Source organism: Sus scrofa, chromosome 9 (assembly GCF_000003025.6).
Source record: "Sus scrofa isolate TJ Tabasco breed Duroc chromosome 9, Sscrofa11.1, whole genome shotgun sequence".
Taxonomy (NCBI): Eukaryota; Metazoa; Chordata; class Mammalia; order Artiodactyla; family Suidae; genus Sus; species Sus scrofa.
This window is the reverse complement of record NC_010451.4, coordinates 46,500,809-46,527,120: the sequence shown is the minus strand read 5'-3', so window position 1 is coordinate 46,527,120 and position 26,312 is coordinate 46,500,809. Positions and strand designations below refer to the sequence as shown.

The following is a 26,312-nucleotide window of genomic DNA, read 5'->3' as shown; positions in this document are numbered from 1 at the left end:
AATGGGAAGGTGTGGGGAGGGCACAGCCCCAGTCTGACTTAGTCCGGGGCTTTTCTCTGACTCACAATCCTTCGTGGTCTCCACTTTTCAAGTTCTCTTGAACCCCTAGGGCCTGCGGAGCAGGTCAGGGAGGCGGGGTTCAGGCCCCCCACCTCCCCCCGTCTTCCCTCCCACCTCTCTCTCCCAGCCTCCTAGATGGGCTGTGACAACTACAGTGGGGATCACAGGCTCTGCCAGATCGCGATGGGAAAAGGCTCCCCTCCTCCAGGGCTCCTGCCGGGTTGTTCAAAGCTCTATGTAGAAGGGAAAATGAAATGAAATGCAGAAGCAGAAGCGGCCTTCAGGGAGGAGAGGGGCCCTCCTGAGACACAGCAGAACCAGGGCTCCCTAAGCTTCCCAGAGACTCCTCTCCGGTAGACTAGCTGGCCTGTCCTCAGGGACATCTCAAAGTCAAATTTAAATAGCTCTCTGGGTACATTCCTCCTCCTGGGTGGTGGTATTTTGGGGAGCGGATGTGAACTTCCCTGAGGGGGAGAGGCGTAGGTTCCCAGCATCCTGCCCTGTGCCCTCCCCTGCCCCCCACTTGCTCCCTTCTCCAGATTTAGGAAAGGAGGAGGAAGTGGGAAGAGGCCAGAGAGCAGAGACCCAGGACTGGGAGCAGGAGGCTCCACTATTACTGCTGACAGAAGTGGGTCCAGCCGGGTCAGAGGGCGACCCAGAAGCCCCCATTCCTGTGCTGGAGCTGAAATCCTGGCTTGAGGGTCCTACTCTCTCCTGGATCAGAAGTCCTGCGCACCCAGAAGGCAGATCTCAGGGACTCCCCTCGCAGCCTGGCTCTCTCCCTACCACCCCCATCCCCGCGCCCCACCCGCAAGTCTGCTCCCACCTCCCACTTCCCAAAGAGGGAACTGAATCACTTCTACCGGCCCTCGCGGGGAAAGGCCTGGAAACCGGATTCGGGGCTTCCGGAAAGGCCCAGGGTCTCCCGCCCGAGCCCCTCCCCGGCCCGCGGCAGCCTGAGCATTTATGGTAATGTTTGGGTCGGCGCGAGAGCGGCCGGATGCCCCGCCTCCCCCTGGCTTCCACCCGGCAAGTCCTGGGGAGCAGGGGCTCCTGGGGTCCCCTGGGTGCTGGAGGGAGGCCCACGTGGAGAGGCCCCGCGTGGAGGGGTCGGAGAGGGTAAGAGGGACAGTCTGGGTCTGAGTGATGGCTCAACAGGGCTGGGGACTAGGATGGGAGGGCTGCGATTCCCCTCAATACACCCCACCCACGGCCGCCCCTCCCTGCGGCTTAAGGGTCCCCAGTCCCCAGGAGGAATCCCAACGCATTCACATCCTCTTTCTCCTTCTCACTCCCCACTCCCTGGTGGAGAAGGGGCCGAGAGGAGAGGCCAGCAGCTCCCAGGGGAGTCGCTGGAATGCTGGGAGCCTGGGAACAGACCCTGCGGTTCCTGGGAAAGCCAGGCTGTGGGAATCCCACCCGCAGCCCCCTCCCCAGGATGCACCACCGGACGCCAGAGACGCCACCTCCCCTCCAGGGGGCTTTGTGAGAGTGGCAAACCCTCTGTCCAAGCCCCAGCCTGGCTCGACCCCAGAGTTCAGTAGGCCAGCTGTGACGAAGACGCCCCCTCCCCCGCCCCCCTCTCCCCGGCCTGTTCCAACATAATCCCCATCATTGTGCCACTGCCTCCCTCCTCCTCCCTTTCTCTGGACCCCTGTACAATGGGGCCTTTGCCTCCTCCAGCACTCAGGGTGGAGATGAACTCACGGTTTTTCCAAGTTTAAAAATAGCCCCTCCCATCCCTCCCCAAGTCACCCTTGTCCTCTTCCACGGGGTTTCTGGGCGCACCTCAATCCAGGCTGCGCCTCCCTCTTCCTGCCCAGGCTCAGGTGCAAAGGACATGGGTGAGACTGTGTCCGGCCAGGATAGGGGCTGCTTCCCCCCATTCAATCTCTTCCCCAACATCTTCCACCCAGCCCCCCAGTATCCGGTTTCCTGGCCCCCGGATGTCTTCAGCAGCAACTGCCCCCCCACTCCTCCTACCCTGCTTTTCACTCCCTCAGCACAGTCTCCTCCCAGCTCAGACCCCCCGCCCCCCAGGAACAGTTCTCCTACCTCCCCATCCAAAGACTCATACTGAACCCTATTTTTTTGCCAGGCCAGGGGGTTCGATCCCCAGCCTCTGTCATTGCCAAGACTATTGAGCCACCCCTCCACCCCCCACTCTTTCTCACTGCAGCTGCACACTTGTCTTTATCAGCTTCCTTCCTCCACCCAGTCTGTCCTTGTCATATCCTCCTGCTTAAGGTCCCTCCACCAGAGGGGTGGGTGGGAGGCCACCATACCCACTATGAGAGAGAGAGGACTCCTAGGTTTAAATTCCACCCAGTGATCCCCTGGGAGGAAGGCCCATCCTTGGCTTTTTACCTCCAACTCCACCGAGGTGGGGCCCCGCTCTTCTCCACTTCCTACAATGAAATGAAAGCCCCACTCATGCTGGAGACAGGAGCTAAGGGACCCAGACCATGGCCACCACCCCATGCAGCCCCAGTTTCTCTACCTGTGGTCAGATCTATAGCAGAGAAACACACAGAGGGCACTGGACACAGCAAGTCCTCTCAAGTCTGAGTAGCCTGGTCCTACCATGGAGGTGGAGGAAGGCAGCCTTCCTGCCCTTTCCTTTGGGGAGAAAAGAGGCAAAAAATTAGGACTCTGGCCTGAGTCTCTTCTAATCTTGGTCTTCTGATCTGATCTTGGAGGAGCAAGGCTGCCTCCAAACCAGTCCAGGCGCCGAGAGTCTCTGCTGATGGAAGATCGGGGGCTGCCTCCTTGATCGCCATCCTTTCTCGCTGCAAGTTCCCCTGCCGCCTTCTCTCTTGCCTAGAACTGCTGAAGCTCTATCTGCTGGCATCTTAGAGGAGCTGGAGGGCTGATACCCTCTACCCTTCGCTCTTTCACCCCGTGCTGCCGTCACTCCTTTTTCTTCTGTCTCCAGTCCCCTCTGAATCTTCTCCAAGGTCCTGACCTCTTTTTGGTTTGGAATCTGAGAGGCCCCCCTCATGAAGACATCCCAGAGTTGTCTGCCCCTGACTTCTACCACCCACTCCCTGGCAGCCCAGATCACCCCAGGCTACTGGCTTCCTTAAAGGACAGTCTTTGTGCTTGTTTGCTGGGGACGTGCAGGGAAGGGATGTCACCGGGGTCTCTAACCTCACTTTCCCTTCACTGCAGAGGCAGCTCCTCCACCCCCACCTGGCTTCACTTTTCTCAGGGCGGAAGAACCATTCTGAACTGACCGTCCTTGGTGGTTAGCTGGCTTTGTTTTCAGGCCAGAGAGAGAATGATTAGTTAATGGGGTTAAGTGAAGGGAAGCGGGTGGGGGCAGGGAAGCCAAGCACCATGCCCAGCTCCGGGCTTGCCAGGGCCAACAGCATCCTTCAGCCATCCCCACTCCTGCCCCTGCAGGCAAACCACCGCATCAGCATCCATTCCACTCTGGGCCCTGGGCCAGTCCATACATTCACTCTGGGGGAGAGGGAAGAACCCTCCTCTTCTCAATCCCCCGACCGCCCCCCACCCCAGGCTCCAGCCTCTGGCCTGGCTGGCTTGCCATGGCCTCTGGCCACTAACGGAGACGGAGGAGGGGGTCAGCAAAGGTTCCGCTAAGGTTCCGAAAGAAAGGGCTGATGTGGTTCGAGTGTCATCTCTTTGTCATCAAAACACTATCCCAGAGCATCCTCTCAAGTCACCTGCCCATCTCTGGCATTTGCTGCCTCATTCTGCTCCTCCCCCAACCAGCAGCAGGCTGCCCTGCCAGCCAGTTGGACTCTACCCCAGGCTCCCTTTGGACCCTCCTTGTTGAAGGAGTCCCAGCAGATGTGGACCCCTTTCCCAGGGATAGGGGACTGGGCGGGGGGGGGGGGTCTCTGATGCAAGGGTCCACTCTCACTTTTAGTTCAAGAGGCCAGAAGACCCAAGGTTTGGGACGAAGGGGGCTACCGGGTTCCCCTCACCTGGCTGTGTGGCAGATCTCACTCAGGCCGGGCAGCCTGAGGTTCCTGCTGATTCCTGCTCCAAACCCTTCCTGGCAGCAGCTGAGCCGCAGCAACAGGGGGCTTGAGAGGCCTGGTGGAAGGGGCAGAGTCCCGCTGCAGGGGTCCTTTCAACCCTCCCGCACAGCAAAAGACAATGGGGGTCAAGCTGGAGACCTCACACCCATGTACTCTCTTCCCTCCCCTCTTCCTCACTCAGGCGAGGCGAGAGTGAGTGGGACTAGGCTCGATGAGTGCAGAGGGCAGAAGCAGACGTCTCAAGACGGAGGCCGGGGCCTGGACAAGTGGGACAACCCTGGGCCTGGGAATCCGGCCCCTCCTTCCTTCCTCTAGGTAAAGACGGACTTACAAGAGCTGGGAATGAAGGGACAGCCCTTAGAGCGCCATCTCCACGCCCCAGTAAAGGCACCTCTGGGTCTGTGGACCTGGGCCTACGGTTCTTCCCTCAAAGCTGCCAGGACTGCAATGCCAGGCCGGCGGCAGCCGCCGTGGTGCAATCGTTCTCTGTGGCAGGGGTCCGGAGAGGCGGAGGAGGAGGCAGGGAGAGGAATGGAATGGGAGGGAGGCCCCCATCCGGACGCCAAGGACCAGGTCAGTGGCTTCTCCGCCAGGAGGTCCCCCAGGGCTACACGGATGGGCGGGGGCTGAGCCGGGGTGAGCGCGGCGGGATCTGAAGCGGTGGGACTTCGAGCATCCGTGCCAGCTTCCCCACGTTGCCGTCTCGGCTGGGCAGTCCGGCCGGGAGACACCTGTCGCCGCCCCCTCTCGGTTCCCCAGCTGGGAGCTGGGAGGCGGGCTCCGGCCTCCCCTCGCGCCGCGCGGTCCCGCAGCAAAGCTCCGGGCATCTCGGCGCCGGGCCCGCCCCCTAGGGCTGCGGCGAGCTGGGCGGGGGGGCGCGGGGGGCTGCGCGGGGCGTGGCAGGCCGGCCCCGGCGCTCCGGGCCCCCTCCCCCGCCCCCCTGACGTCAGCCCCGGCAGCCGCGAGCTCCCTCACTTGGCTCTCGCCCTCCGGCCGGGAAGCATGGGGACGTCCGGGCTCATCTGTGCCTTCCTGCTAGCCTCCTGCTGCTGCTGTCGCCGCGTTGCGGGTGAGTGAACTAGCTGGGGGGCCCGCGCCCCGAACGGCCTGGCCCGGGAATCTTCGGCGGAGCGTGCCCGGGAGCAGAGCCGGCATCGAGACGGGGACCCGGGCTTTGCACTGCGGCGTGCGCTCCTCCTCCCCAAGTCTCGGGCACCGAGCGCCTTGCGCGCGTGCAACTCTTCTTTGCAACCAGTTTGCAGCTCTATTCCAGACCGTCCTGGGAGCCTAATTGGAAAGGCGGGGGGCTGCTTCTTGGAGCGGGAAGGGGTGGGCCGAGTCTCTTGGGTTCTGTGGAGAGCTTTTCCTCAGGTGCTTTTTCTGGGGGCCCGCGTTTAGAGCTTTGGCGGGAGACGCAGCTACAGTGCATCCCCCAAACCTGAATTCCGCGCTCGCCTGTTGCTGGAAAAGGCAGCTCTCTTAGCTGGAGGGGATGCGCCGACCCCTCCTTCTCCCGCCTGGGCTTTGAGCCAGGCTGGAGGTGAGCGAGAGGGGGAGGAACGGCGGCTCCCGCCCCAGCAGGGCGTTGGCAGAGGCTGGAGGGCGGTGTGGGTCGCCTCGCGCCTACCCGGGTGACGGGATCACAGGTGGCAGGGACGAAGGATCGAGGATTCCCAGAGCGGAAGTGCCCAGACTTGTTACACTTCCCGGAATGGGACCACATTCAAGTGGAAAATGCACCCTTGCACCTCGGAGTTTTTCTCTGGAACTGCCCAGGAGCCCGGCGCTCCCAGGTTCATGGTGCCCTTGTATGGCCCGCAGCGGTGTCGCGTTTCTCTTGGCTCCCTTTCCCCGGTCCCAGCCTCTCTTTGGCTGGGGAAGGGGAGGTCTGGGAACTAGGGTGGCCTCATGCCGGTGCTGACAGCCCCTGGGGTACCCTCGGCTGCTGCCTCCCAAGCCCTTCTGGGGAAAGGGCTAAATCGGGCTCCACAGCTGCAGAAGGTCCAGCCCCACCCAGCCCTGCCCTTCTAGCTCTGGGGAAAAGGAACTAGGGATCTCAAGCTTCTGCTCTGGTTGTAGACCACTCCATCTGCTCTGCTTGTCAGCCCAGGGCAGCCACCCAGGCACCCGAGTCCGGCCAGATGGTATGGAGTGACATCACCTCCTCGCGGGGCGGGCAGCACGCTGGCACCACTGACGTCACTCCTGCTCACTGCCTGGTCCTTGCCCTGACCCCTGCCCTTACCTCAGGGAGAGATTCTAGCCCCTCCATGACTCTGACCCCTCCACACGCACGAGGCTCCCGAGATGGGGTCCCTTGAGTGTGTGGGATGTTCACAGCGGTGCTGCTGAGGGAGTATGAGATAAGGGTCTCCTGGCCAGGGTTGGCCCATTGGCTTTTATGGGGATTTAGGGAGGAGGCAAAGGGGAGAGTGATGTCTTCTCCGGGTGTGGGACATAAAGGGCCTGTGTGCCCAGGCCTGGCACATGCCTTGCATTCCCACAGTCTGAGCTCACCCAGAGAGGAGGGGGCCTGGAAGGAAAGTGGCCTTCCTCTTGGCCCAGGCCTGGGTCACCCCCTGCCAGCCCCATCTGGGAGGTTCCTGGTGCTCGGGACCACCCCCAAGTCCAATGACCATCCCCAACTCCCTTGAACCAGGAGAAGGCTGACTCGGCTTGAGGGTAGAGTGTTTGAGGGTTAGGAAAGGACAGGGTGCCCTTCAGATCCTGGAAGTGGCAGGAAGAGCAGCTGCAGCGAGCGGCTGTGAAGGGAGGGCATGGAGAGCAGCTGGAGCTGACAGCTGCTGGGGTGCCCCCCCACCAGGTGTGCCTGGAGAGGCGGAGAAGCCCGCGCCTGAGCTGCTGGAGGTGGAAGTGGGAGGCACAGCCCTTCTGAAGTGCGGCCCCTCCCATTCCCAGAGCAACTTCAGCCACGTGGACTGGTTTTCTGTGAGTGCCCCAGAAGAGGGCAGCAGGGGGGGCAGGCAGAGGCCCCGCCCTTCACGGAGCCCCAGGACCCTCACCTCCTCCCCACAGGTCCACAAGGAGAAGCCAACACTCATCTTCCGGGTGCGGCAGGGCCAGGGCCAGAGTGAGCCTGGGGAGTACCAGCATCGGCTCCACCTCCAGGACAAGGGGACGACTCTGGCCCTGACTCACATCACCCCCCATGACGAGCGCATCTTCCTGTGCCAGGGCAAGCGCCCCCGGTCCCAGGAGCACCGCGTCCAGCTCCGGGTCTACAGTGAGTGCCCCATCCCTGCCTTGTGAGCAGTGTGGGTCCCAGGAAGTGGTGGTCCATGCACCTCCCCATTTCTCTCCCTTTCTAGAAGCTCCTGAGGAGCCAACCATCCAGGTCAATCCCTTGGGCATCTCTGTGAACAGTGAGGAGCCTGAGGAGGTGAGATTTGCCGGGGTGGCCAGGAGCTAAGGCGGGGAGCCTGGTGGGGTCTGGGCAGGGAGACTCACACCCTGTCCTCCTTAGGTTGCTACCTGTGTGGGGAGGAACGGGTACCCCCTGCCTCAAGTCATCTGGTATAAGAATGGCCGGCCCCTAAAGGAGGAGAAGAACCGTAAGTCACCCTCTCGGCCCTTAAAGGCCGTGCTTGTGGCACCATATGAGACCTCCTTGCATTTTAGTTTACTTTTTCAAGTACACAAGTGAGCCTTGAAAATAGCTCATAAGAATTTAAATTGTACAAGAGTTCCTTTCGTGGCTCAGCAATTAACGAATCCGGCTAGAAACCATGAGGTTGAGGGTTCGATCCCTGGCCTCACTCAGTGGGTTAAGGATCTGGCATTGCCATGAGCTGTGGTGTAGGTTGCAGACGCGGCTTGGATCCCGAGTTGCTGCAGCTCTGGCATAGGCTGGTGGCTACAGCTCCTATTAGACCCCTAGCCAGGGAACCTCCATATGCCACAGGTGCGGCCCTAGAAAAGACCAAAAAAAAAAAAAAAAAAAAAAAAAAAAGAATTTAAATTGTACAGGAAATCTAGAAGGAAAATTTCCTTCCTGCCCCAGACCGCCCCCTGAAGAGTATCTCTGCTGTCAGTGTTTGCTCATGATTTTTATTTACTTATTTATTTATTGTTTTTGTCTTTTAGGACCGCACCTGCCACATATGGAGGTTCCCAGGCTAGGGGTTGAATTGGAGCTATAGAATCTGTGGAGCCTCTACACCACAGCTCATGGCAACGCCTGATCCTTAACCCACTGAATGAGGCCAGGGATCGAACCCCTGTCCTCCTAGATACTAGTCGGGTTCGTTAACTGCTAAGCCGTGACAGAAACGCCTCTTGATTTTTAAATCACTGCAGCGGTATTTGTACACATCCTTGTATATGTGCCTACGTGTGTTTGTCTAGAGCAGACAATGAGCAGTACAACTGCTGGGTCGAAGGGTTGTAGTCTGCATTTGTACCTGGTCCTCCACAGGGGGGCTCCCCTGCCATCCCCCCACTGAGGTTGGAGGTGGAACAGAGGCTGAGCCCTTCTCCTCTCCCTCCCTGCCCAGGGGTCCAGATCCAGTCATTCCAGATCGTGGAGTCTAGTGGTCTGTACACCTTGCAGAGTGTTTTGAAGGCACAGCTGGCCAAGGAAGACAAAGATGCCCAGTTTTACTGTGAGCTCAGCTACCGGCTGCCCAGTGGGAACCACATGAAGGAGTCTCCGGAGGTCATGGTCCCCGTTTTCTGTGAGTACTGACCCATCGTGTTGGGGCTGGGCCCTGGGGAAAGTCCTGCTCACTCCTCCCCACCCAGAGCAGGCAAAGCTCTCAGGCTGAGAGCTGCCCTTTCGGCCTGTGCAGACCCGGCGGAGAGAGTGTGGTTGGAAGTGGAGCCTGAGGGAATGCTGAAGGAGGGGGACCGCGTGGAAATCAGGTGTCTGGCTGATGGCAATCCCCCACCCCACTTCAGCATCAGCAAGCAGGTGCGGAGAGCTCCGTGCTGGGTGCAAGTGGGGATGCAGGAGTGGCTGGAGGTCCACTCTGATCACCTGCTCGTCTTCTCCCAGAACCTCAGCACCAAGGAGATGGAGGAAGAAAGTACCGATGACAACGGGATCCTGGTCCTGGAGCCCGCCCAGAAGGAGCATAGCGGGCTCTACGAATGTCAGGGCTTGGACTTGGAGACCACAGTATCGCTGCTGAGCGACCAACAGGAGCTGCTGGTGAACTGTGAGGGGCTGGGGGCCCAAGACAGGGGACCAGGCTGAGGCAAGAGGGAATTTGTCCCACCCTGCCCTGCCCTGCCTGACACGATTGCCGCATCCCCAGATGTGTCCGATGTCCGGGTGAGCCCCGCAGCCCCCGAGAGCCAGGAGGGCAGCAGCCTCACCCTGACCTGTGAGGCAGAGAGTAACCAGGACCTTGAGTTCCAGTGGCTGAGAGAAAAGGTACCCAGGTGGGCTCGGAGTTGCGGGGCAAGGAGCCATAGGGCAAGTGGGCCTGGGGATGACCTCTGACCCGTCTCTCCCCCCAGACAGGCAAGGTGCTGGAAAGGGGGCCTGTGCTCCAATTACGTAACCTGAAGCGGGAGGAAGGAGGAGGCTACCGCTGCGTGGCATCTGCACCCAGTGTACCTGGCCTGAACCGTACCCAGCTGGTCAACGTGGCCATTTTTGGTGAGGCCCTGGCCAGAGATCACGTGGCCCCTTGAAGCCACCCGGAGTTGGGTGGTTTCAAGCCCTTTGGGGACCAAAAGCCACCCACCGCCCTGGGGTCCTCTGGTGGGGAGGGGGCAGCAGGCTAGCAGTTTTCACTCTTCCGAGCTCTCCTGCAGGGTCCCCATGGATGACATTGAGGGAGAGGAAGATACGGGTGAAGGAGAACACGATGCTGAACCTGTCCTGTGAAGCCTCAGGGCATCCCCGGCCCAGCATCATCTGGAACGTTGATGGCACGGTGAGCAGGCCTGTCTCGGCCCCCCAGACTCCAGGGCCGGACACCCTCCCCACCCGCTGAGTGGCGTCTCCTTCCCCGCAGGCCAGTGAGCAGGACCAAGATCCGCAGACTGTCCTGAGCATCCTGAGTGTCCTCGTGACCCCAGAACTGCTGGAGACCGGTGCCAAGTGCGTGGCCTCCAACCCGCTGGGCGAAAACGTCACCAGCATCATCCTGGAGCTGGGTAAGGGCCTGGACCTGCGGGGTGGGCCAGGGGCAGGCCCAGGCAGGGCACTTTCCTGTCCTACCCCCATCCATTGAATGTCTCTCACCCCAGACTCCAACAGGACCAATAGCCTCAGCACCTCCACCTTCAGCCCTCCTGCCAGAGCCAACAGCACCTCCACAGGTAAGACGGGCAGGCCCAGGAACAGGGCCAGGGCCTCCTCATTCTGCCCTGACCGGCCCTGGGGAGCTCCGTCAAGGGCAGTGAGCAGCGGCCCATCCTCTCTCAGCCCTGCACTGAAGGGGCAGCCGTGGTAATGTGGCAACCCCGGGGCAGGGAGTGACTGAGGCTGTCTTTGTGGAACAGAGAGAAAGCTGCCGGAGCCTGAGAGCAAGGGCGTGGTCATCGTGGCCGTGACCGTGTGTGTCCTGGTCCTGGCTGTGCTGGGTGCTGTTCTCTATTTCTTCTACAAGAAGGGCAAGCTGCCGTGTGGACGGTCAGGCAAACAAGAGATGTAAGCCTGGCACCCCGCACCCCACCCCATCTCGTGCTCCCAGCTTGCTGCCTCCCCAGGGACTGTCCCCTGCCAGCCCCGTGCCCACTGGCCCCTTAGGAGCAGCAGTGGGACACTGGGTCTGAGCGCTCCCAGCTTTACCGCCACCACCCAGCTTCCATCTACCACACCGCCTCCCTTTCATGTGTTGCCCTTCCCTGAGCTGGTCCAGAGCACCTCAGGGCCCGTCACCACCCAGTCTGACGTCCCTCCCGACCAGCCCCCTTACCTTGCCCCTGAGTCGCCAACCTCTTGCCTCCCTCCCTCCTCCCAGCACGCTGCCCCCGTCTCGTAAGAGCGAATTTGTAGTTGAAGTTAAGTCAGATAAGCTCCCAGAAGAGATGGGCCTCCTTCAGGGCAGCAACGGTGACAAGAGGGCTCCAGGAGACCAGGTAGGAGACAGTTCCTGTGGCCAGAGCCTGACACCTTTTCAGGGGCTGACGGTTTCTGAACACTAACTCTGCCCTTCATCCTTCCCTGTTGGAGATGGGGAGCAGGCCCCGCCTTGCCTTCCTAACACTGCTCACAGACGGTAGGGCCAGGCAGGTGCTGAGGGACCCTGAGAAGGGGTAGCTCCCAGGACTGAGAGCAAGACCTGCCCCATTACCTGAACTGTGCCAATGGCTCATGTCACTAGGTTCCTAGGTATGAAGTGGGACCCAGTTCGATTTGGGGGCCTCTCCTCTCTTTCCCTGCCCTGCCATTCCCTGCGCTTCTTCCCTTCAGGCTGCTGCACCTAGTTCATCAGCTGCGGCTTCAGCCCCTCCTCCCCTTTAGCGCTCACACCCTGAACCCCGGTCAGTGTCTCCAGGTTCCTCCCTCACGTCTCCTCATCACCCATGTTTAGGGAGAGAAATACATCGATCTGAGGCACTAGCCTGGCGACTCACAAGGCGCTCCCTCCCCGGCCTGGAACATTTCCTGTTCCCTGCTCACCCTGCCCCTACCCCAGCACTCAGGATGGTCGCCAAAGTCTCTGAAGTGGACCAGAGAAGAACCCCCTTCCAGCTGCCCCGCAGGCCGTTTCAGAGTGCACACAGGCTGGGACCCAAGCCATCCCAAGAAGGACCTCACATGGCCCTGGAGGCCCTCTCTTCAGGGACCTGTCCACCACTACTGTCTCAATCTGTTGAGTGACACTCATGCCAAGGAGGGGGCCTCAGTATTCCAGAAGTTTCTTGCAGAACATGTTTTCTCTTTACACGTATTGTGGTTGTAAATACCTGTTTTCTACCAGCAGCCAAATTAGGTAGCCTATTTATCATGAGCTGATTTCCCACTCCAGGGCTGGCTTCGTAGTTCAGTTCTATCACTGAAGTGAGTGAGGATGCTGCGAGCCCAGGCCTCTCTCTGCTGGTGAAGCACGTTGCTCAAACTGGTTCTAGAGACCCCAGCAGTATCTAGGAGCAGCCCCCTGCCTGCCTTTGGAGTCGCTTTTGCAACACTCCTCTCCCTAGCAGGAGCCAGGACCTGGAGGTGTTTCTTAAAAGATATGCTAGGTATATCTCACTGTCCCTGCAGTGAGGAAGCTGGGTGCCACTTTCCAGAGTTAAGGCCATTGAGCCCAAGCCCCCACGCCTTCTTGAGGAATCAACCTAAGACTGAATGCTAGGAGTTTGGGATGGAAATAAGGTCCAGAGTGTCCTTTATGAGGACTGAGGCTATAGAGTTATACCAGCACCAGACTTCTACAGACTGAGCTAATGGGTCTAGACCTTAGCAGAAGAGAAGGACCCTAATGGGAGAATGGTACTGAGAGATGAGAAATGGGCCTGGCTAGAGCTTTGGGGGTGTGTGTATGTGTCTCTGTGTGTGTATGTGTATGTGTGTGTGTGTGTATATATATATGGTTTTGTTAGGGTGTAAATTTGCAAATTCTTTCCTTTTTATATATGTGTATATATATATATATATATATATATATGAAAAATAAAGCTTAACTGTCCCAGAAATCTTATAATGCTGCGTTTTATTCATCATGGGTACCATAGCAGCCTGGGGCCTCCAGAATTGGAACTGCACCCAAAGGAACACAAAACCCTTTGCGCTTGGGAATAGGGACAGGGTTACCTCTGCTTCTGAGCAGACAGCTCAAGCTCTAACACAGGGGATAATCATTTTATTACTCAGCAGCCAAGCTGCTCTAGGCAGCTTGCAGGGCATGGTGGGCTATTGCCCCTTTCCTGTCACTTAGACTGCCCTCAAGGTAGCAAAACAGGCTTCTGGTGATGAACCAGTGGGCCTAGGAATCTGGCCCTAAAGCTCCCCAAGGTATCACACCCTAGCCCACGAGTGAGCAAGAACTCAGGTCTGCTACAACAAAAGAAACTTTATTTAAAAATATTTTTTACAGACATGGGTGCCTGAAAAAGCTCTTTAGTTAACTGTGTATGGAAATGAAAAAAATTAATAAATAACATTAGTATAACAGAACCTCTAAACATTAACACATTGGCAAAACAAAATGGACTTAAAATGAAAATGAATCTTAAAGCTCTGCTATTCTCTGTAAGAATATTTACCTTCTGTTTTCTTATTCTTTACAGGTGAGAATGATTAAATACTGCTAATATAAATTTTTTTATATTAATGACACCTTTTTAAAATAGTCCACAAAAATCTCATCTTTCATTTTGTTTTATTTTTAACACTGATATACAAATTGGGACTCTTCATTCTGGAGAAAGCATCAAGTTCTCTCCAGCCCCACCCAGGCCAAGAATGTCAAAATTGTTAATAAGGAGGACTTTGAAAAGAATGGTTTCTATCTCCCAATGCTTTCTTTATTAGTTAAAGGCAGGGAAGAACTGAAAAAATGGAAAGAGAGAAAACGTCATTATACAGAAAACTTTTTTTTCTTTTTTTTCCTTTTTTTTTTTTTTGGTCAAAATCTACAGTGGCCACAATACTGAGGACCATGTACTCAGTTCTGGTATATGGTCCCTGCTGCCTTTCCCAGGGGAAAACTAGCCCCTGCAGAGGGCACCAGCTGCTTAATGCTCTATGTCTGAAGTTTTCAAAAGAAAGGAAAGCCAAGTCCAAGTGAGAGGCAGGAAGTCCAGGCCAGCTCAGGATCCAGCAAAAAGACAAGACAAGACAAACAAACAAAGAACCTCCCCTTCTCAGGAGAGTCCGCCCTACGTGTTTCATGCAGTTGGGTCATTAATAGGATCAGGAGTCCGGGATACTTGAAATGGTCCAGAGTATACCTGGAAATCATGGAACATTCTGTCTCATCTTATGGAACACAGAACATTCAACCTGAAAAACTAAGATTCTGACTGGAACCAACCAAAGGATCCCAGGGCACGATGCTCATTTCTTCCAACTAAGCATCATGGCAGGGAGGAGGGGCCGCTGACACGCTGCACCTGTGTGCCACCTCCCCAGCCACAGGGAGCATTTCCTCTCCCCTAGGCTGGAGGGACGAATGACACTCAAGGTAGAGGAGCTAAGACTCTGCTATTTCCATATTAAGTCCTAAAATGCAGCCTGGGATACAGTGCTGCCTTAGAAAGGCACAAAATGTTTGGCTTTTTTTTTTTTTTTTTTTCTCAGTGTGCTAAAAATTGTTTTGTTTTGAATAAAGGAAAATGATATATAAGGTTAAAAATCCCAAGTCACCACAGCCAGAAAGCAGATGTAGGAGGTACCTCATAGCTGCCATGCCCCTGTCACAAGTTTCAGCAGGAGGTCAAGGCCAAGATACTACAACAGTGCTGAGAAAGGCAGGTCAGGAGGCATCCACTCTCACGGGCACTGCGCCCATGGGCTCACACACCCAGACAGCAGAAGGAAGAAGCCAAGGAAGAGAAAACGTGCTCTCTGCCTCTTCAGTTTCCAGACAGCCATAGCTTGGCTACCCTCACCCACAACAGGGTCAGAGGTAGGTAAGGAGGAGGGAACCAACACAAAGGGAACGCGTCAGCACACATGTCAGAGTGCGGGTGTGGACGCACAGTCACCCCGCTCCCGGCCTGGGCCGAGCAGGGAGGCGGCACCAGCCTGAGGAGGCTGAGAGAGTGGGCCCTCAGCAGTGCTCCCCTGGCCTCTCAAACTGGTTCCGGGGCAGAAGGAGAACCTGTGGAGGCCTTGCACCTCTCACATTCAGTCTGGGGACTGAATCAAGAATAGGGGGACGGGCAATCAGAACTCTGCCGATTTGTTCAGCTGCCAAGTTAATAGAGCATCTGGGGATGGCTCTCAGCCTCTGCTCTCTACAAACAGAGGGAGTGGTCAGCCACATTTTTCTCAAGCACAGAACAAGGGACGGGGCAGCGAGACCTCCAAACAGTTGTTAGTCTGTTAGTCAGCAGCTGGCCCTTTTGGCACCACACTTTCCAGCCGCCTGCAAATGAGCTTCCTTGCAGGCCTTGCTCGCCCCGCCCCGATTTCCCCACCTACTCCTGTGCTACTTTCTGGAACCCAGAATTACTGGTGTTCCCCTTTGAAACCAACCCAGATTTCCCAGGACACTGGGAAGGCAAGTGGCACTGCTGTCTCTCTGCTCCCTAATTCTGGAGCCTAGAAGAGAAAGACTATCAAACACAAAGGCTGATGTGCCAGCCTTCCTCATGCGTCTCAGTGTCTATCTTTGGATTATTACGTTACTTCTGTATATATCAAATGACTCCAGTAGTCTAAAAAGTTATAAGTAATTATGAAATGCCTTAGTAACGTAGGACAGGCCCAGGATGAGATAAATAAGATCAAAGGATTCAGGCAAACAGAAGCAGGCTTTTAAAAAAACCAAAGGAATAAAGGTTTTACTCTATAGGACTACAAGGGGAGCAACTAGACAGGGAAGATAAAGGCATCCTGTCTAAAACGCTCTCAGTAAAACTCTAAACTGGAATCTACACCTAATTTATATCCTGGCAATCGTCCCAACTTTATACATTTTACTGGCAAAGTAGTTTCTGAGGTACCTAGGAAGGCCTGCCCAACAATATTACCGCAGAGCTCTGCGCACACAGGAGAGACCGGATGAAAGAGGAGGAGGGCGTGGCGGGCCGCCAGAGGCCAGGGGCCCACAGAATGCAGCTCTTTTTCAGCACTAATACCTGAAGAGAGCCATGGGGGGGGGGGGGGCTACAGTGGATGTGTGATATACTCTCCAAATAAAATGAAAGAGACCTGAGATCGAATGAAGGCTGAGAAATGTCACCTAAGAATAGACCAGCTCCGGAATAGGAGAAACTGGTCCTAAAGAGGGAGGTAAGAAATCTTGGATGCCAAGACTCATAAAGGGAAGGAAAATAGGAAATAAAGAAACAAAGACGACAGGAACCCAAGTTAACTTAAACCTAAGCTTTTCCTCAGTGTCCCACAGTCCCAAGCCTGCCTTTCCACTCTCAAAAAAAGCAGTATGGTAAGTTTTACGAACTAAAGTATTTTAGGGGATCTTATCACCTCCTCTCTGAGAACCCCCCCACCCCCACGTCTCACCTGAAGAAGCCCGTCGCTGCTGCCCCATGTGGCAAGGAGACTGGTCAGGGGTCGATACCTGACCAATGTGCTGGGCTGATTGTAGTCTTTCTTGAGAATATGAACCAAGAGACACTGAGAATCTGTTAAAATGTTGATCCCTTAGAGCTGGGAGGCCGTGAGGACCTGAGGACTGGCGTGCCTATTTTGGGGCCATGCATACTGGCAAACAGGCTGACAAGCAGGACAAAGCACTAGCTGCAAAGTGTCTCAGCTCCACAGAATCAACTATACTGCTCATCCTGGGTTCTGGGAAATACCCTGCATCCTTATGACCCCCTCCTTCCTTTGGCTTGAATGCTTCTGTTCCTTGTATCCAAAGGATTCCTCAACAGGACGGCCTTGACCTTCTTCCATTATGCACCCTCCTCCATGCATTAAATGGCTACATGCATTTCTAAAGAGAGACTGCTAGCATAGACTGAGATCAAAGCATCATAGTGATGTTTTAGGCTAGATGAGAATACTTTAAATCGAATTTCTAGAGCCTAGGAGGATAATAATGTGTTGACTCTGATACTAAGTTCTAGGATCTCTAAGCCCCATACCCCTAAAGATACAGGCTGAGTTTTTTGTTTTTGTTTTTGTTTTTTTTGCTTTTTTTGGGTTGTACTTGCAGCATATGGAAGTTCCCAGGCTAGGGGTCGAATTGGAGCTGCAGCTGACGGCCTACATCACAGCCATGGCAATGCGGTACCCAAGTTTGTGACCTACACCACAGCTCACACCAACACTGGATCCTTAACCCACAGAGTGAGGCCAGGGATTGAACCTGCATCCTCATGAATACTAGTCAGGTTTGTAACCTTCTGAGCCATAAAAGGAACTCCCAGGTTGACATATTTGAGAGCTGACTGAAGTCAATCTATTTTACTGCCTGACTCTTGGAGACCAAACAACTAGTTGAAAATCAGGACCCAGAGACAGGTGTCCAGCCCTTCTAAGACATAGGATTAGCTGCAAAGGTTGTTGAAGGATTGGAAAACAAGTTCCAAATAGAACAGGAGATGGTGATAGGAAAACTTCCTAATAAAGGGGATTAGGGGATACAAGCAGCTCAGGAAAAAGATCAAGGAAGGCACTAGAGTGGAAAGGGAGCTGTAGGCAGATGTTTTACTTAAACATTTAACTGCCCCATGGTGTGACTCTGAGCCAGCACACCAACCTACCAAACAGATTCTATGGACACACATAAAAATGGTGGGTTATCTTAACACAGAGGACTCTCCCTGACATTGTCAAAGCTATAGGAAGACAACAGGGGTTAATGGCAGCATCCTGAACTGATTTTTAACCAGGACAGCTCTATAAGGAAATGTATGTCTAGATAAAAGAGCTGTGAACATAAACTGCACAATCTTATTGGAAACAGCTATTTTAGGGCCAAATGCATGTGCTAGATAGCCCAAGTACAATCTCCCAATGTCAGTAAATCACCACGTGGCAGCAGGGGAGAACACAGAGCTGATACTTCCAGTTCATGGTAATTACTCATGAACATTTGCTGAATGAACAAACGCACTGTCAGAGCCAGGCCAATGGTCAGAATACCATTATTCCATGGGCAGTGGTCACTGCGATGTCAGAAAGCCTGACAACTAAGAAGGATGACTTACAGTTTGGGAAGGGGGCCTACACCCCTCTGCCTCTCATGATGTGAGGTAGGAGAATAGTCTGCATTAAGACTATTGCTGATGACACACAAAAAGGTCTAGATACTTGTTAAAGGGAACATATAGCTGGTCCCTACTTTGCAAGCAAATATACAAAAATTCATGTGTAAGACTGCTGATTGGACCATAAAATATATGTTACTTTTCTATAGAGGAAATACATTTTAAGTATGAAGAATAGCAACCGCCTAATTTTTTAAAAGATCCAGAAACAGCTAAATGATACTAATGGTACCATCCCACACCCTAGGCCCTAGTGTTAAAAGTCTGTATGAGAAGCAAAAGGACAGAAGAATGTCAGGACATGTAGACTGGGGTGGGGCTAGAAAGAAGGGACGAGAATGGCATCCACAGGTGTATGTCACTATTTATATAAATATTAACAGACAAATGCTGAAATGATAAACTGCCTCATCTAACATTTACCTAAAGGGAGGTATATCATTGAGCCCACAGGTTTTTTCCGCCTTGAGAACTCTTGACTTTTAAGGAAGGAGTACGGCAGGGGCAGCTGATTAAGTACTGCCAAGCAGCCACCCAGCAACAAGGCAGGCTATTAAAGCAACCCAGGGAGACATGGGGAAGCAAGAGACTGGGTTGAATACAATAGCCTAATGCATTTGAGAAAAAGAAATACATCCAAGTGGTTTTTACCTTACCCACTGAGAGTTAAGAGACGAGGAACCATTTGTAATCAAGAGGGGGAAGGGGAATGGGTTTGCCAAAAATGGCAAAACTCAAAATAAAGCCCCTCTGTGAAAGGGCAGTTTTAGTTAAATTCAGAGCAGAGCCAAAGAATTAAAAACTACCATACAAATGGGGGATGAAGAATGGGTTAGTGGTGCCTTAGTTAAAGGAAAACTTAAGAAATTAAAGTTTTGGAAATAGTCTCAAAACAGGGGCCACGCAAAAACTTTCCTGGGGCTCGCCTGGTAATCTCAGGCATGAATGTAGGCAGGACCTCCGAGCACCCAAGGAGAAAACCCCTCACAGAATGGTCTAAGACCCTGAATGCCTGCAAATACTCGGCCAACAAGCTAAGAACCAAACCAAGCAATGGTGCACGTGTTCAACACAGGGTGCTGGCACCTAGGTTTTGGCGCTGACCTGACAAGCCTCACGGGTATTCAAGAAAAGAAAGGAAGAACTTGCCTTTTTAGCCTATGCAAGTGAGGACATATCTCCAAAGAAGATGATTTTGGATGCACTTTGAAAGACAAAAGATATGCAGAACCAGTGCTTTGTTCTCTTACTAGATCTTCAAACTATGGGCAAACTACAGACAAGGAAAAATTTCAGTGTGGACAGGTATGCAAAATGCTGCCATCTTTTCTAGTTCTTTGTCTAGGCTTTCAACATCTAGACAAAGTGCAAAACTGAATGTTACCCCAAGTGAAACACTATACTGGCTTTTAAAAGGAGACACTAGGTTACTATTTCCTACTCACTGTTGCTTTCCTCTGCCCCATCCATCCTGCTTCAGGCTGATCTGCACCTGGTAGGGGCTGTCATTTTTTGCATGTAGAGGAGACACTGGGTAACCATGGCAAGTCAATAAGAAGTCCTATACTATATACTCTGGGAACATAAATGGATCTAAGGCAAGAAGATAAAACCAAAAGACCTAGGAACAGCTGAAAGCCAAAAGAAGAGTTAGAAAAAGTTTTAGGTCCAAAGATGACAAGATGGGAGAGAAAACAGATGTAAGAAGAGTCATTTCGGTTTAGATCTCAAGCAAAACCATGATGTAGATTGTGAGGAGGGGAGATGTATCAAAAAGCAGGCTTGCTTCTGACAAGGAGGACGGTTACACCTTGCTAGGAAGTCATTAGGAGGCTCTGAGCGGTGAGCTAAGTGAACTCCAGCGGTCCCTGGGCAGTATCTGCCGGAGCAGACCAATGGTGCCCCACGCCAGACTCAGACTTCTTTATGAACCTGCAATGGCACAAGCTACGGGGCTTTTCACATGTTGTCTGACTATGGGAAAGTCATTTACTATACCCAGTGTGGTCTAGTTACTGTGGGAATGCAGTCACTCAAGAGTACATAGGCCCTAAGGTGGAGAAGAAAGGGGAAGGAAAGGAAGAAGGAAAGGTTACATTCCCAAAGCCATAGGCACAAGAGAAAAGCAAGTCGCCAGGCGGCGCCAATGCAGGGTTGGTGCTAAGTATCGGCAGAATGCTATGCTACCATGGGTAGTTATCCCCATTCCCTAAAGAGCAAAGAAAAAAATCACTTCTGAAAATATAACCTGGCTCATGTTCAAAGGGAGATATCCATATAAGCTGAAATTCATTCACTATTTTCCTCCCTATTTTGTGCATTTACATATAACAAGGTAAAGAGCATGTAAATGGAACTTCCTAAAAGCTTCATGGTATTTGGGCCAGAAAGCCATGCTGGAAACCAGTGTTCTTCCCATTATGTAGAAAAGCTCATGACCTACATTCTGACACATAGCTGGCACCAAGGCAACTGACTCCCACAGACTATTTTCTGGGGAGGGCATGGAATGTATTTGAAGGCCTCTATCTCAAATCAGTCAATATGTAATTAAGATAATTAAAACATCTCTTCTTAAAAAACAGATTCAATGTTCCTATAGAAACAGTGCTTTGGAGTGACCAGTGTTAGCTGCTAGTATCAAATAGGACCATAAGGATAGAGCAACAGTACACTCCCCCACCCCCCCAAACTATCTACCAAACAAACCAACACCATCACACATAATAAAGAATGTCCTATAAGCAGCTTGGCTTCAGTAAGGCCGGTCATAGCAAGCCCACTGCCAATGACAGATACCAAGGAGGAGGAGAAGGGGGGGGGGGGGGAACAGACGGAGGGTGTTCTAAAAATATAAGACTTTAGCTATGCACATGATAATCCAAGCCAAAGGGGAGTGTTGGGGTCGTAATAACCACTGGGGTTGGCTATAAAACCACAGTAGATGGGAAGTCTTTAAGATTCCTTCCTAAACCTCTTGTGCTAATTCCCTGCAAAGGATTAACACACACAGCAGGTTAATCTTTTCATCACAGGACACACACAACCACAGACAGACAGACAAGACACACACCACCACATCCTTAACCCAGGAAAGTCTGAAGTCCTCAATTAGGATTTACAGCACAGTACTTCTCCTACTGCCTTCTGGATTGTTCCCCAGGTAGGCTACCACTTAATAAAAATCCACACTCTAAGTGGGGACCAAAGGACACCTTCAAATGCACTCTCAAAACAAATAAAATAAAATAAGAAAATATTCTAGCTGCTCCGTTCTCATTCCACTGCTTTGAAATCTTGGAACCACAGATGTGATACCCCACAGACAGGGCAAGACTGTGAAGTCTCCAAAGGAACCTCTCTGCCCTTTCAGGTGCTACTCGAGCAAGAGCTCACGGCTCCTCGGTCCTCTGACTGGGCAGGGACGGGGTGTGCTAGGTGGCTACATGGGCAGGAGAGGAAATGGAAACAAATTCCCGGAGGATATTTTTGGCCATTTCAATGTTGTTGTGGGCAATGACCAAAGCCTTCTGAATGTCCTGGTAGGAGTACCCCTGACTCATGAGGCTCTCGATCTCACTGGATAGCTGCGGTGAGGCGGCGGCGGCGGCGGCAGCGGCACTGCTCTGCTGACAGCTACCAGCTTTTCGTTCAGAGTTGATTCTCCGAGGGAATGGTTTAGGAGGCCTCTCAGGAACTTGGGAACCCTCAGTAAAGTCTAGAAGAATTAGGAAAGAAAACATTTGCAAATCTGGGGGGGTAAATGCTCATTTAGTAACAGCACCCTAATACCAAGATACTACTGACCTACTGTCAGGCTGGGTTATACAGGTTCAAGGGTTTTAGTCCTCGGCCTCCTCTCTCTCATAGCAGCACAATTTTCTAAAGACACCAAGCTTCGGCCTTACGAACAGTGACCACCCTGCCTTCTGCACAGAACATCTGCCCCAGCCTTCTGCACAGAACATCTGCCGCTGCACCACACTTTACACTGAGCAACAAGGTTTCACACAAGTCATTGCCTACATTCATTAAAAACACTTCTGAGGGGTCAGAGAAGAGACTAAACTTCTCTTTTTACAAGTAAGGAAACAGGTCTAGGTTGCAGTGAAGAAGCATTAAATAAGGATGGGGGTGGTGGGGATCTTATCCTGTTTGGGCAACTGGATACTATGTATCTTTTTCACCAGCTGTTCTATAAGCCGTCTTCCATTTCCAGAAGGACAGCAACTCTGGCTGCTGCCCTCCCAGGTGGCCACAGATGCAAGCAGAACAGCCCTTAACAGTCAAGGCCCAAATGCCGGCTGGCTCCAGAGCCGGCACCCCTCCTTTCCAATGTGACAGGGCCCAGAAGTCAGCAATAGGTCATCTGAACCATCAAGCTTCATTACCACTATCATCAGGCCCACTCAGAAGAGCCAGAAATCCTACTTCCCCCTAGTACAGGAAGAGCCAGCGTTTACAGAACAACCCCATTTCTTTTTCTTTTTCTTTCTTTCTTTCTTTTTTTTGTCTTTTCTAGGGCTGCACCCATAGCATATGGAAGTTCCCAGGCTAGAGGTCTAATCGGAGCTGTAGCCGCCGGCCTACACCACAGCTACAGCAATGCCAAATCCAAGCTGTGTCTGCGACTTACACCACAGCTCACGGCAACGCCAGATCCTTAACCCACTGAGCAAGGCCAGGGATCAAACCCGCAACCTCATGGTTCCTAGTCGGATTCGTTTCCACTGCGCCACGACGGGAACTTCTGGAACAACCCCATTTCTAAGTCTGGCAAAAATCCTCAAGAGTCTGACTAAACTTCCTAATTTGGGAACCAGGAACAGCCTTCCTCCCAATGAGACATAACTTCTATCTAGTCTACTACTTCTACTCGCCTACTACCGCTAGCTACTAACTCACTGTCACCAAGCAAGCATCTGTTTCGGTATAACTAAGGAGCCATACAGCATTTCAGTAAAGCCCAAGGCAGCCTGGGGACTCACTTGTTGTGGGTTCACCTTCCAGAGACAGCCACCCGAAGGAGGAGCTGGCATTGGAGATGTCGGAGAGTGTGCGGCGGGCCAGCACCGCGGGCACAGGTGGCTTGGGCACATCATAACCATCCTCTTCGTTTTCGGATTCCTCAGGGCCAGTGTTGGCATGGGCTGTGGCCAAATTCCCTTCACCTAGAAAATAGTTTGTGCAGTTATTTCATTTTTCTAATGTACTTCATCTTCTAACACATTTCCATACAGGGGCATCCATTCATTCAAACACATTCAGAATGAATTACCGAATATCGAAAATTCACTGTGGGCTAAACAGGGTGCAGTCCCATGGGTAGAGAGAAAAGAAACAGGGAAAATGAAATCCGCACCAGTTCTGCAGTGCTACTTCTCTGAATATGTCAAAAGCTACCCTTGCCAAGGTTAATGTCCAATAATGCCCATGACTCAAGTGCTACTTTACAGCACTCACTTAACATTTCTCTCTGCATTTCACCTTGGAAGATCAGCCGAAGGGCCCTGGTGTGTGTACTGCCTTCTTGAACTTTCAATTTGGTAAGCTGCTTAATAGGGGAATTGAGTATTCACCACCCACACAAGAATTTCATCAATGTTGAAAAGCAATGGGAATAAGAGAGAGCTAGCTGCCAGCACTGCAGGTTTAGGCCATATAACACAAAAGCCTCCAGACCTTGGGAAGATGAAAAACACAAAAGGAACTATCTGTGCGAATGGGTAATAAAAGAGAAAAGGAGGTTTTACTGCCATGGACCAAAGATATTTTGCAAAGAAAATTATTTAAAAGAATATTCTACCTAGATCAAGTTTTCATTGGCCAAACGTTACAGGCTCATTCCTCCAGCACAACAATGATTGCTAAAGTAGCAGGATGACTACTCACCAAAAGTACCACTCTCTGTGACAGATGGTGCCGCCTGAGAATGAATATTATACATTGCTTCATATGTACAGCTATCAATCTGCAGGTCACAATCACTTGCTCTGAAACAGAAGGAAAGTGGCATTATGATCTTCAGAAACAGAACTCCATTATCGCAAACTTATTAAGATTCACCTGCTCACAACTACTCTAGATCTTGATTCTATCAAGACAACATATTCTCCTTTTGCCAATATCACTAATAAATATCATAAGGTTGATTCTTCTTATGAGTAATAGATGTGTATGTTTTGAAATTACCGTGGTACTGAAGAAACATTAAGCAGAATTGCTTACAGCTGCAAAAGGCTTGAAACACTAGGGGTTACATACATTTTTCTGTTTTATTTCTGGCTGGATAATGCTGTGCAGGCGGCAAGCCAAGCAGGTGAGTTGGTGTCAACTGAATTCCTAAATAGGATTGTTGTGAACCTACCGTGAACTCTGGGTTGTTTCCAAAGGCCATTTCACTTCTGTCTTTTGAAGTCCCACAGGCCTAGAGGAGGGAGTCATATACTCTGTGTCCTCTTCACTTTCACACTTCTCCTCCGGTGGCAGCTTTGGCACAGGAAGCGGTCTGGAAGATAAAGAGTAAAAAACAGTAAAAGAAAACAAAAAGAATGAACTGCTTTGCAATCATATGAAATAATTTGAAAATCTACTTGAGTAGAAGAAATATCTGATACCCTAAGCTGTCCGAGATATGCCTAGTGAAAAAGAGCATGTGCAGTATGATGCCGTATAGACAAGAATGGCAATGAGCATACAAGAAGTTGCCAATTACTGTCTGACTCTAGGTAGTAAGATTATGCATAACTCTGATTTGATTTCTTTCTTTTTTTTTTTTTTTTTTTTTTTTGTCTTTTGTCTTTTTGTTGTTGTTGTTGTTGTTGCTATTTCTTGGGCCGCTCTCGCGGCATATGGAGGTTCCCAGGCTAGGGGTTGAATCGGAGCTGTAGCCACCGGCCTACGCCAGAGCCACAGCAACTCGGGATCCGGGCCGCGTCTGCAACCTACACCACAGCTCACGGCAATGCCGGATCGTTCACCCACTGAGCAAGGGCAGGGACCGAACCCGCAACCTCATGGTTCCTAGTCGGATTCGTTAACCGCTGCGCCACGACGGGAACTCCTGATTTGATTTCTTAAGCATTGCTTATCTGTATTTCCTAAATATTCTTTAAGGGCTGCACCCAAGGTATATGGAGGTTCCCAGGCTAAGGGTTGAGTTGAAGCTGTAGCTGCCGGCCTACGCCACAGCCAGAGCCATGCTGGATCCAAGCTGCGTCTGAGACCTATACCACAGCTCACAGCAACACCAGACCCTTAACCCACTGATCGAGGCCAGGGATTGAACCCACATCCTCTTGGATACTAGCCATTCGGCCCATGACTAGAACAGGAATGCCTTCCTAAATATTCTTTAATTAACATGTACTACTTTCATAAGGAGAAAAGGATCATTAAAAGGGCAATCCAAAAATTTTAACTATAATTCTTTCTTGATGATGTTAGTAAAAATATAAAATTGCACCTCTTGTTCATTAAGCATTTTGGCAACACACACTAAAACGGTCACATTTTTTGGTCACAGTAATTCTACTTTGGCTTCATTTCTAGCTATGTACAGAGGTTCAGGGAAGCAAATTTATTACTGTAAAAGATTTTAAATAAAATAAATATCCAACAATAGGGGAATTGTTAAATATATGATGTTATAAATACATTATATGATAACAGGTAATCATTAAAAGTGAAGATTTTGAAGCACTTTTATTTTTTTGTCTTTTCTAGGGCTGCACCTGAGGTATATGGAGGTTCCCAGGTTAGGGGTCTAATCAGAGCTGTAGCCACTGGCCTACGCCAGAGCCACAGCAATGCGTGCTCTGAGCCGCATCTGTAACCTACTCCACAGCTCACCGCAACACTGGATCCTTAACCCACGGAGCAAGGCCAGGATTGAACCCGCAACCTCATGGTTCCTAGTCGGATTCGTTAACCGCTGCGCCACGACGGGAACTCCTGATTTGATTTCTTAAGCATTGCTTATCTGTATTTCCTAAATATTCTTTAAGGGCTGCACCCAAGGTATATGGAGGTTCCCAGGCTAAGGGTTGAGTTGAAGCTGTAGCTGCCGGCCTACGCCACAGCCAGAGCCATGCTGGATCCAAGCTGCGTCTGAGACCTATACCACAGCTCACAGCAACACCAGACCCTTAACCCACTGATCGAGGCCAGGGATTGAACCCACATCCTCTTGGATACTAGCCATTCGGCCCATGACTAGAACAGGAATGCCTTCCTAAATATTCTTTAATTAACATGTACTACTTTCATAAGGAGAAAAGGATCATTAAAAGGGCAATCCAAAAATTTTAACTATAATTCTTTCTTGATGATGTTAGTAAAAATATAAAATTGCACCTCTTGTTCATTAAGCATTTTGGCAACACACACTAAAACGGTCACATTTTTTGGTCACAGTAA

At 51.9% G+C, this 26,312-nt stretch overlaps 2 protein-coding genes across 7 annotated transcripts in view; one reads left to right on the top strand and one right to left on the bottom strand.

The window, feature by feature from the left end:
* On the top strand, positions 5,030-20,746 carry MCAM (melanoma cell adhesion molecule). 4 transcript variants are annotated; one of them, XM_005667431.3, is made up of 16 exons: positions 5,030-5,139; positions 6,895-7,019; positions 7,107-7,314; positions 7,400-7,470; positions 7,555-7,642; positions 8,585-8,764; positions 8,879-9,000; positions 9,085-9,247; positions 9,347-9,465; positions 9,552-9,693; positions 9,852-9,973; positions 10,055-10,196; positions 10,290-10,361; positions 10,545-10,692; positions 11,006-11,123; positions 13,419-20,746. In XM_005667431.3, exons 1-16 carry the CDS (start codon positions 5,073-5,075, stop codon positions 13,641-13,643), a joined length of 2,112 nt encoding a protein of 703 aa, XP_005667488.1. In that variant the 5' UTR covers positions 5,030-5,072; the 3' UTR covers positions 13,644-20,746. The 4 variants fall into 4 exon arrangements, with proteins under 4 accessions (XP_005667488.1, XP_003129983.1, XP_005667486.1 ...); XM_003129935.4 differs by having other exon boundaries at positions 13,278-20,746; XM_005667429.2 differs by having other exon boundaries at positions 11,579-19,474.
* CBL (Cbl proto-oncogene) overlaps positions 14,266-26,312 on the bottom strand; it is a 95,919-nt gene continuing 83,872 nt past the window's right edge. For 2 of the 3 annotated variants that reach the window (XM_021062968.1, XM_021062969.1), the window contains 4 exons: positions 24,262-24,402; positions 23,787-23,887; positions 22,883-23,065; positions 16,506-21,612 (listed from right to left, as the gene is read on the bottom strand). In XM_021062968.1, coding sequence (XP_020918627.1) covers positions 21,329-21,612; positions 22,883-23,065; positions 23,787-23,887; positions 24,262-24,402 — 709 coding nt within the window. In that variant the 3' untranslated portion in view covers positions 16,506-21,328. Of the gene's footprint in view, positions 21,613-22,882; positions 23,066-23,786; positions 23,888-24,261; positions 24,403-26,312 lie in introns of all 3 variants that reach the window. The other variant, XM_003129932.4, reaches the window with a different exon arrangement.

Excerpts from the sequence above, each read along its gene's own strand:
- MCAM (XM_005667431.3), top strand. The coding sequence starts at position 5,073 with ATGGGGACGTCCGGGCTCATCTGTGCCTTCCTGCTAGCCTCCTGCTGC. Across the intron at positions 9,248-9,346 it reads ACAGGAGCTGCTGGTGAACT|ATGTGTCCGATGTCCGGGTG; the intron begins GTGAGGGGCTGG and ends CCGCATCCCCAG. Across the intron at positions 10,197-10,289 it reads CAGCATCATCCTGGAGCTGG|ACTCCAACAGGACCAATAGC; the intron begins GTAAGGGCCTGG and ends CTCTCACCCCAG.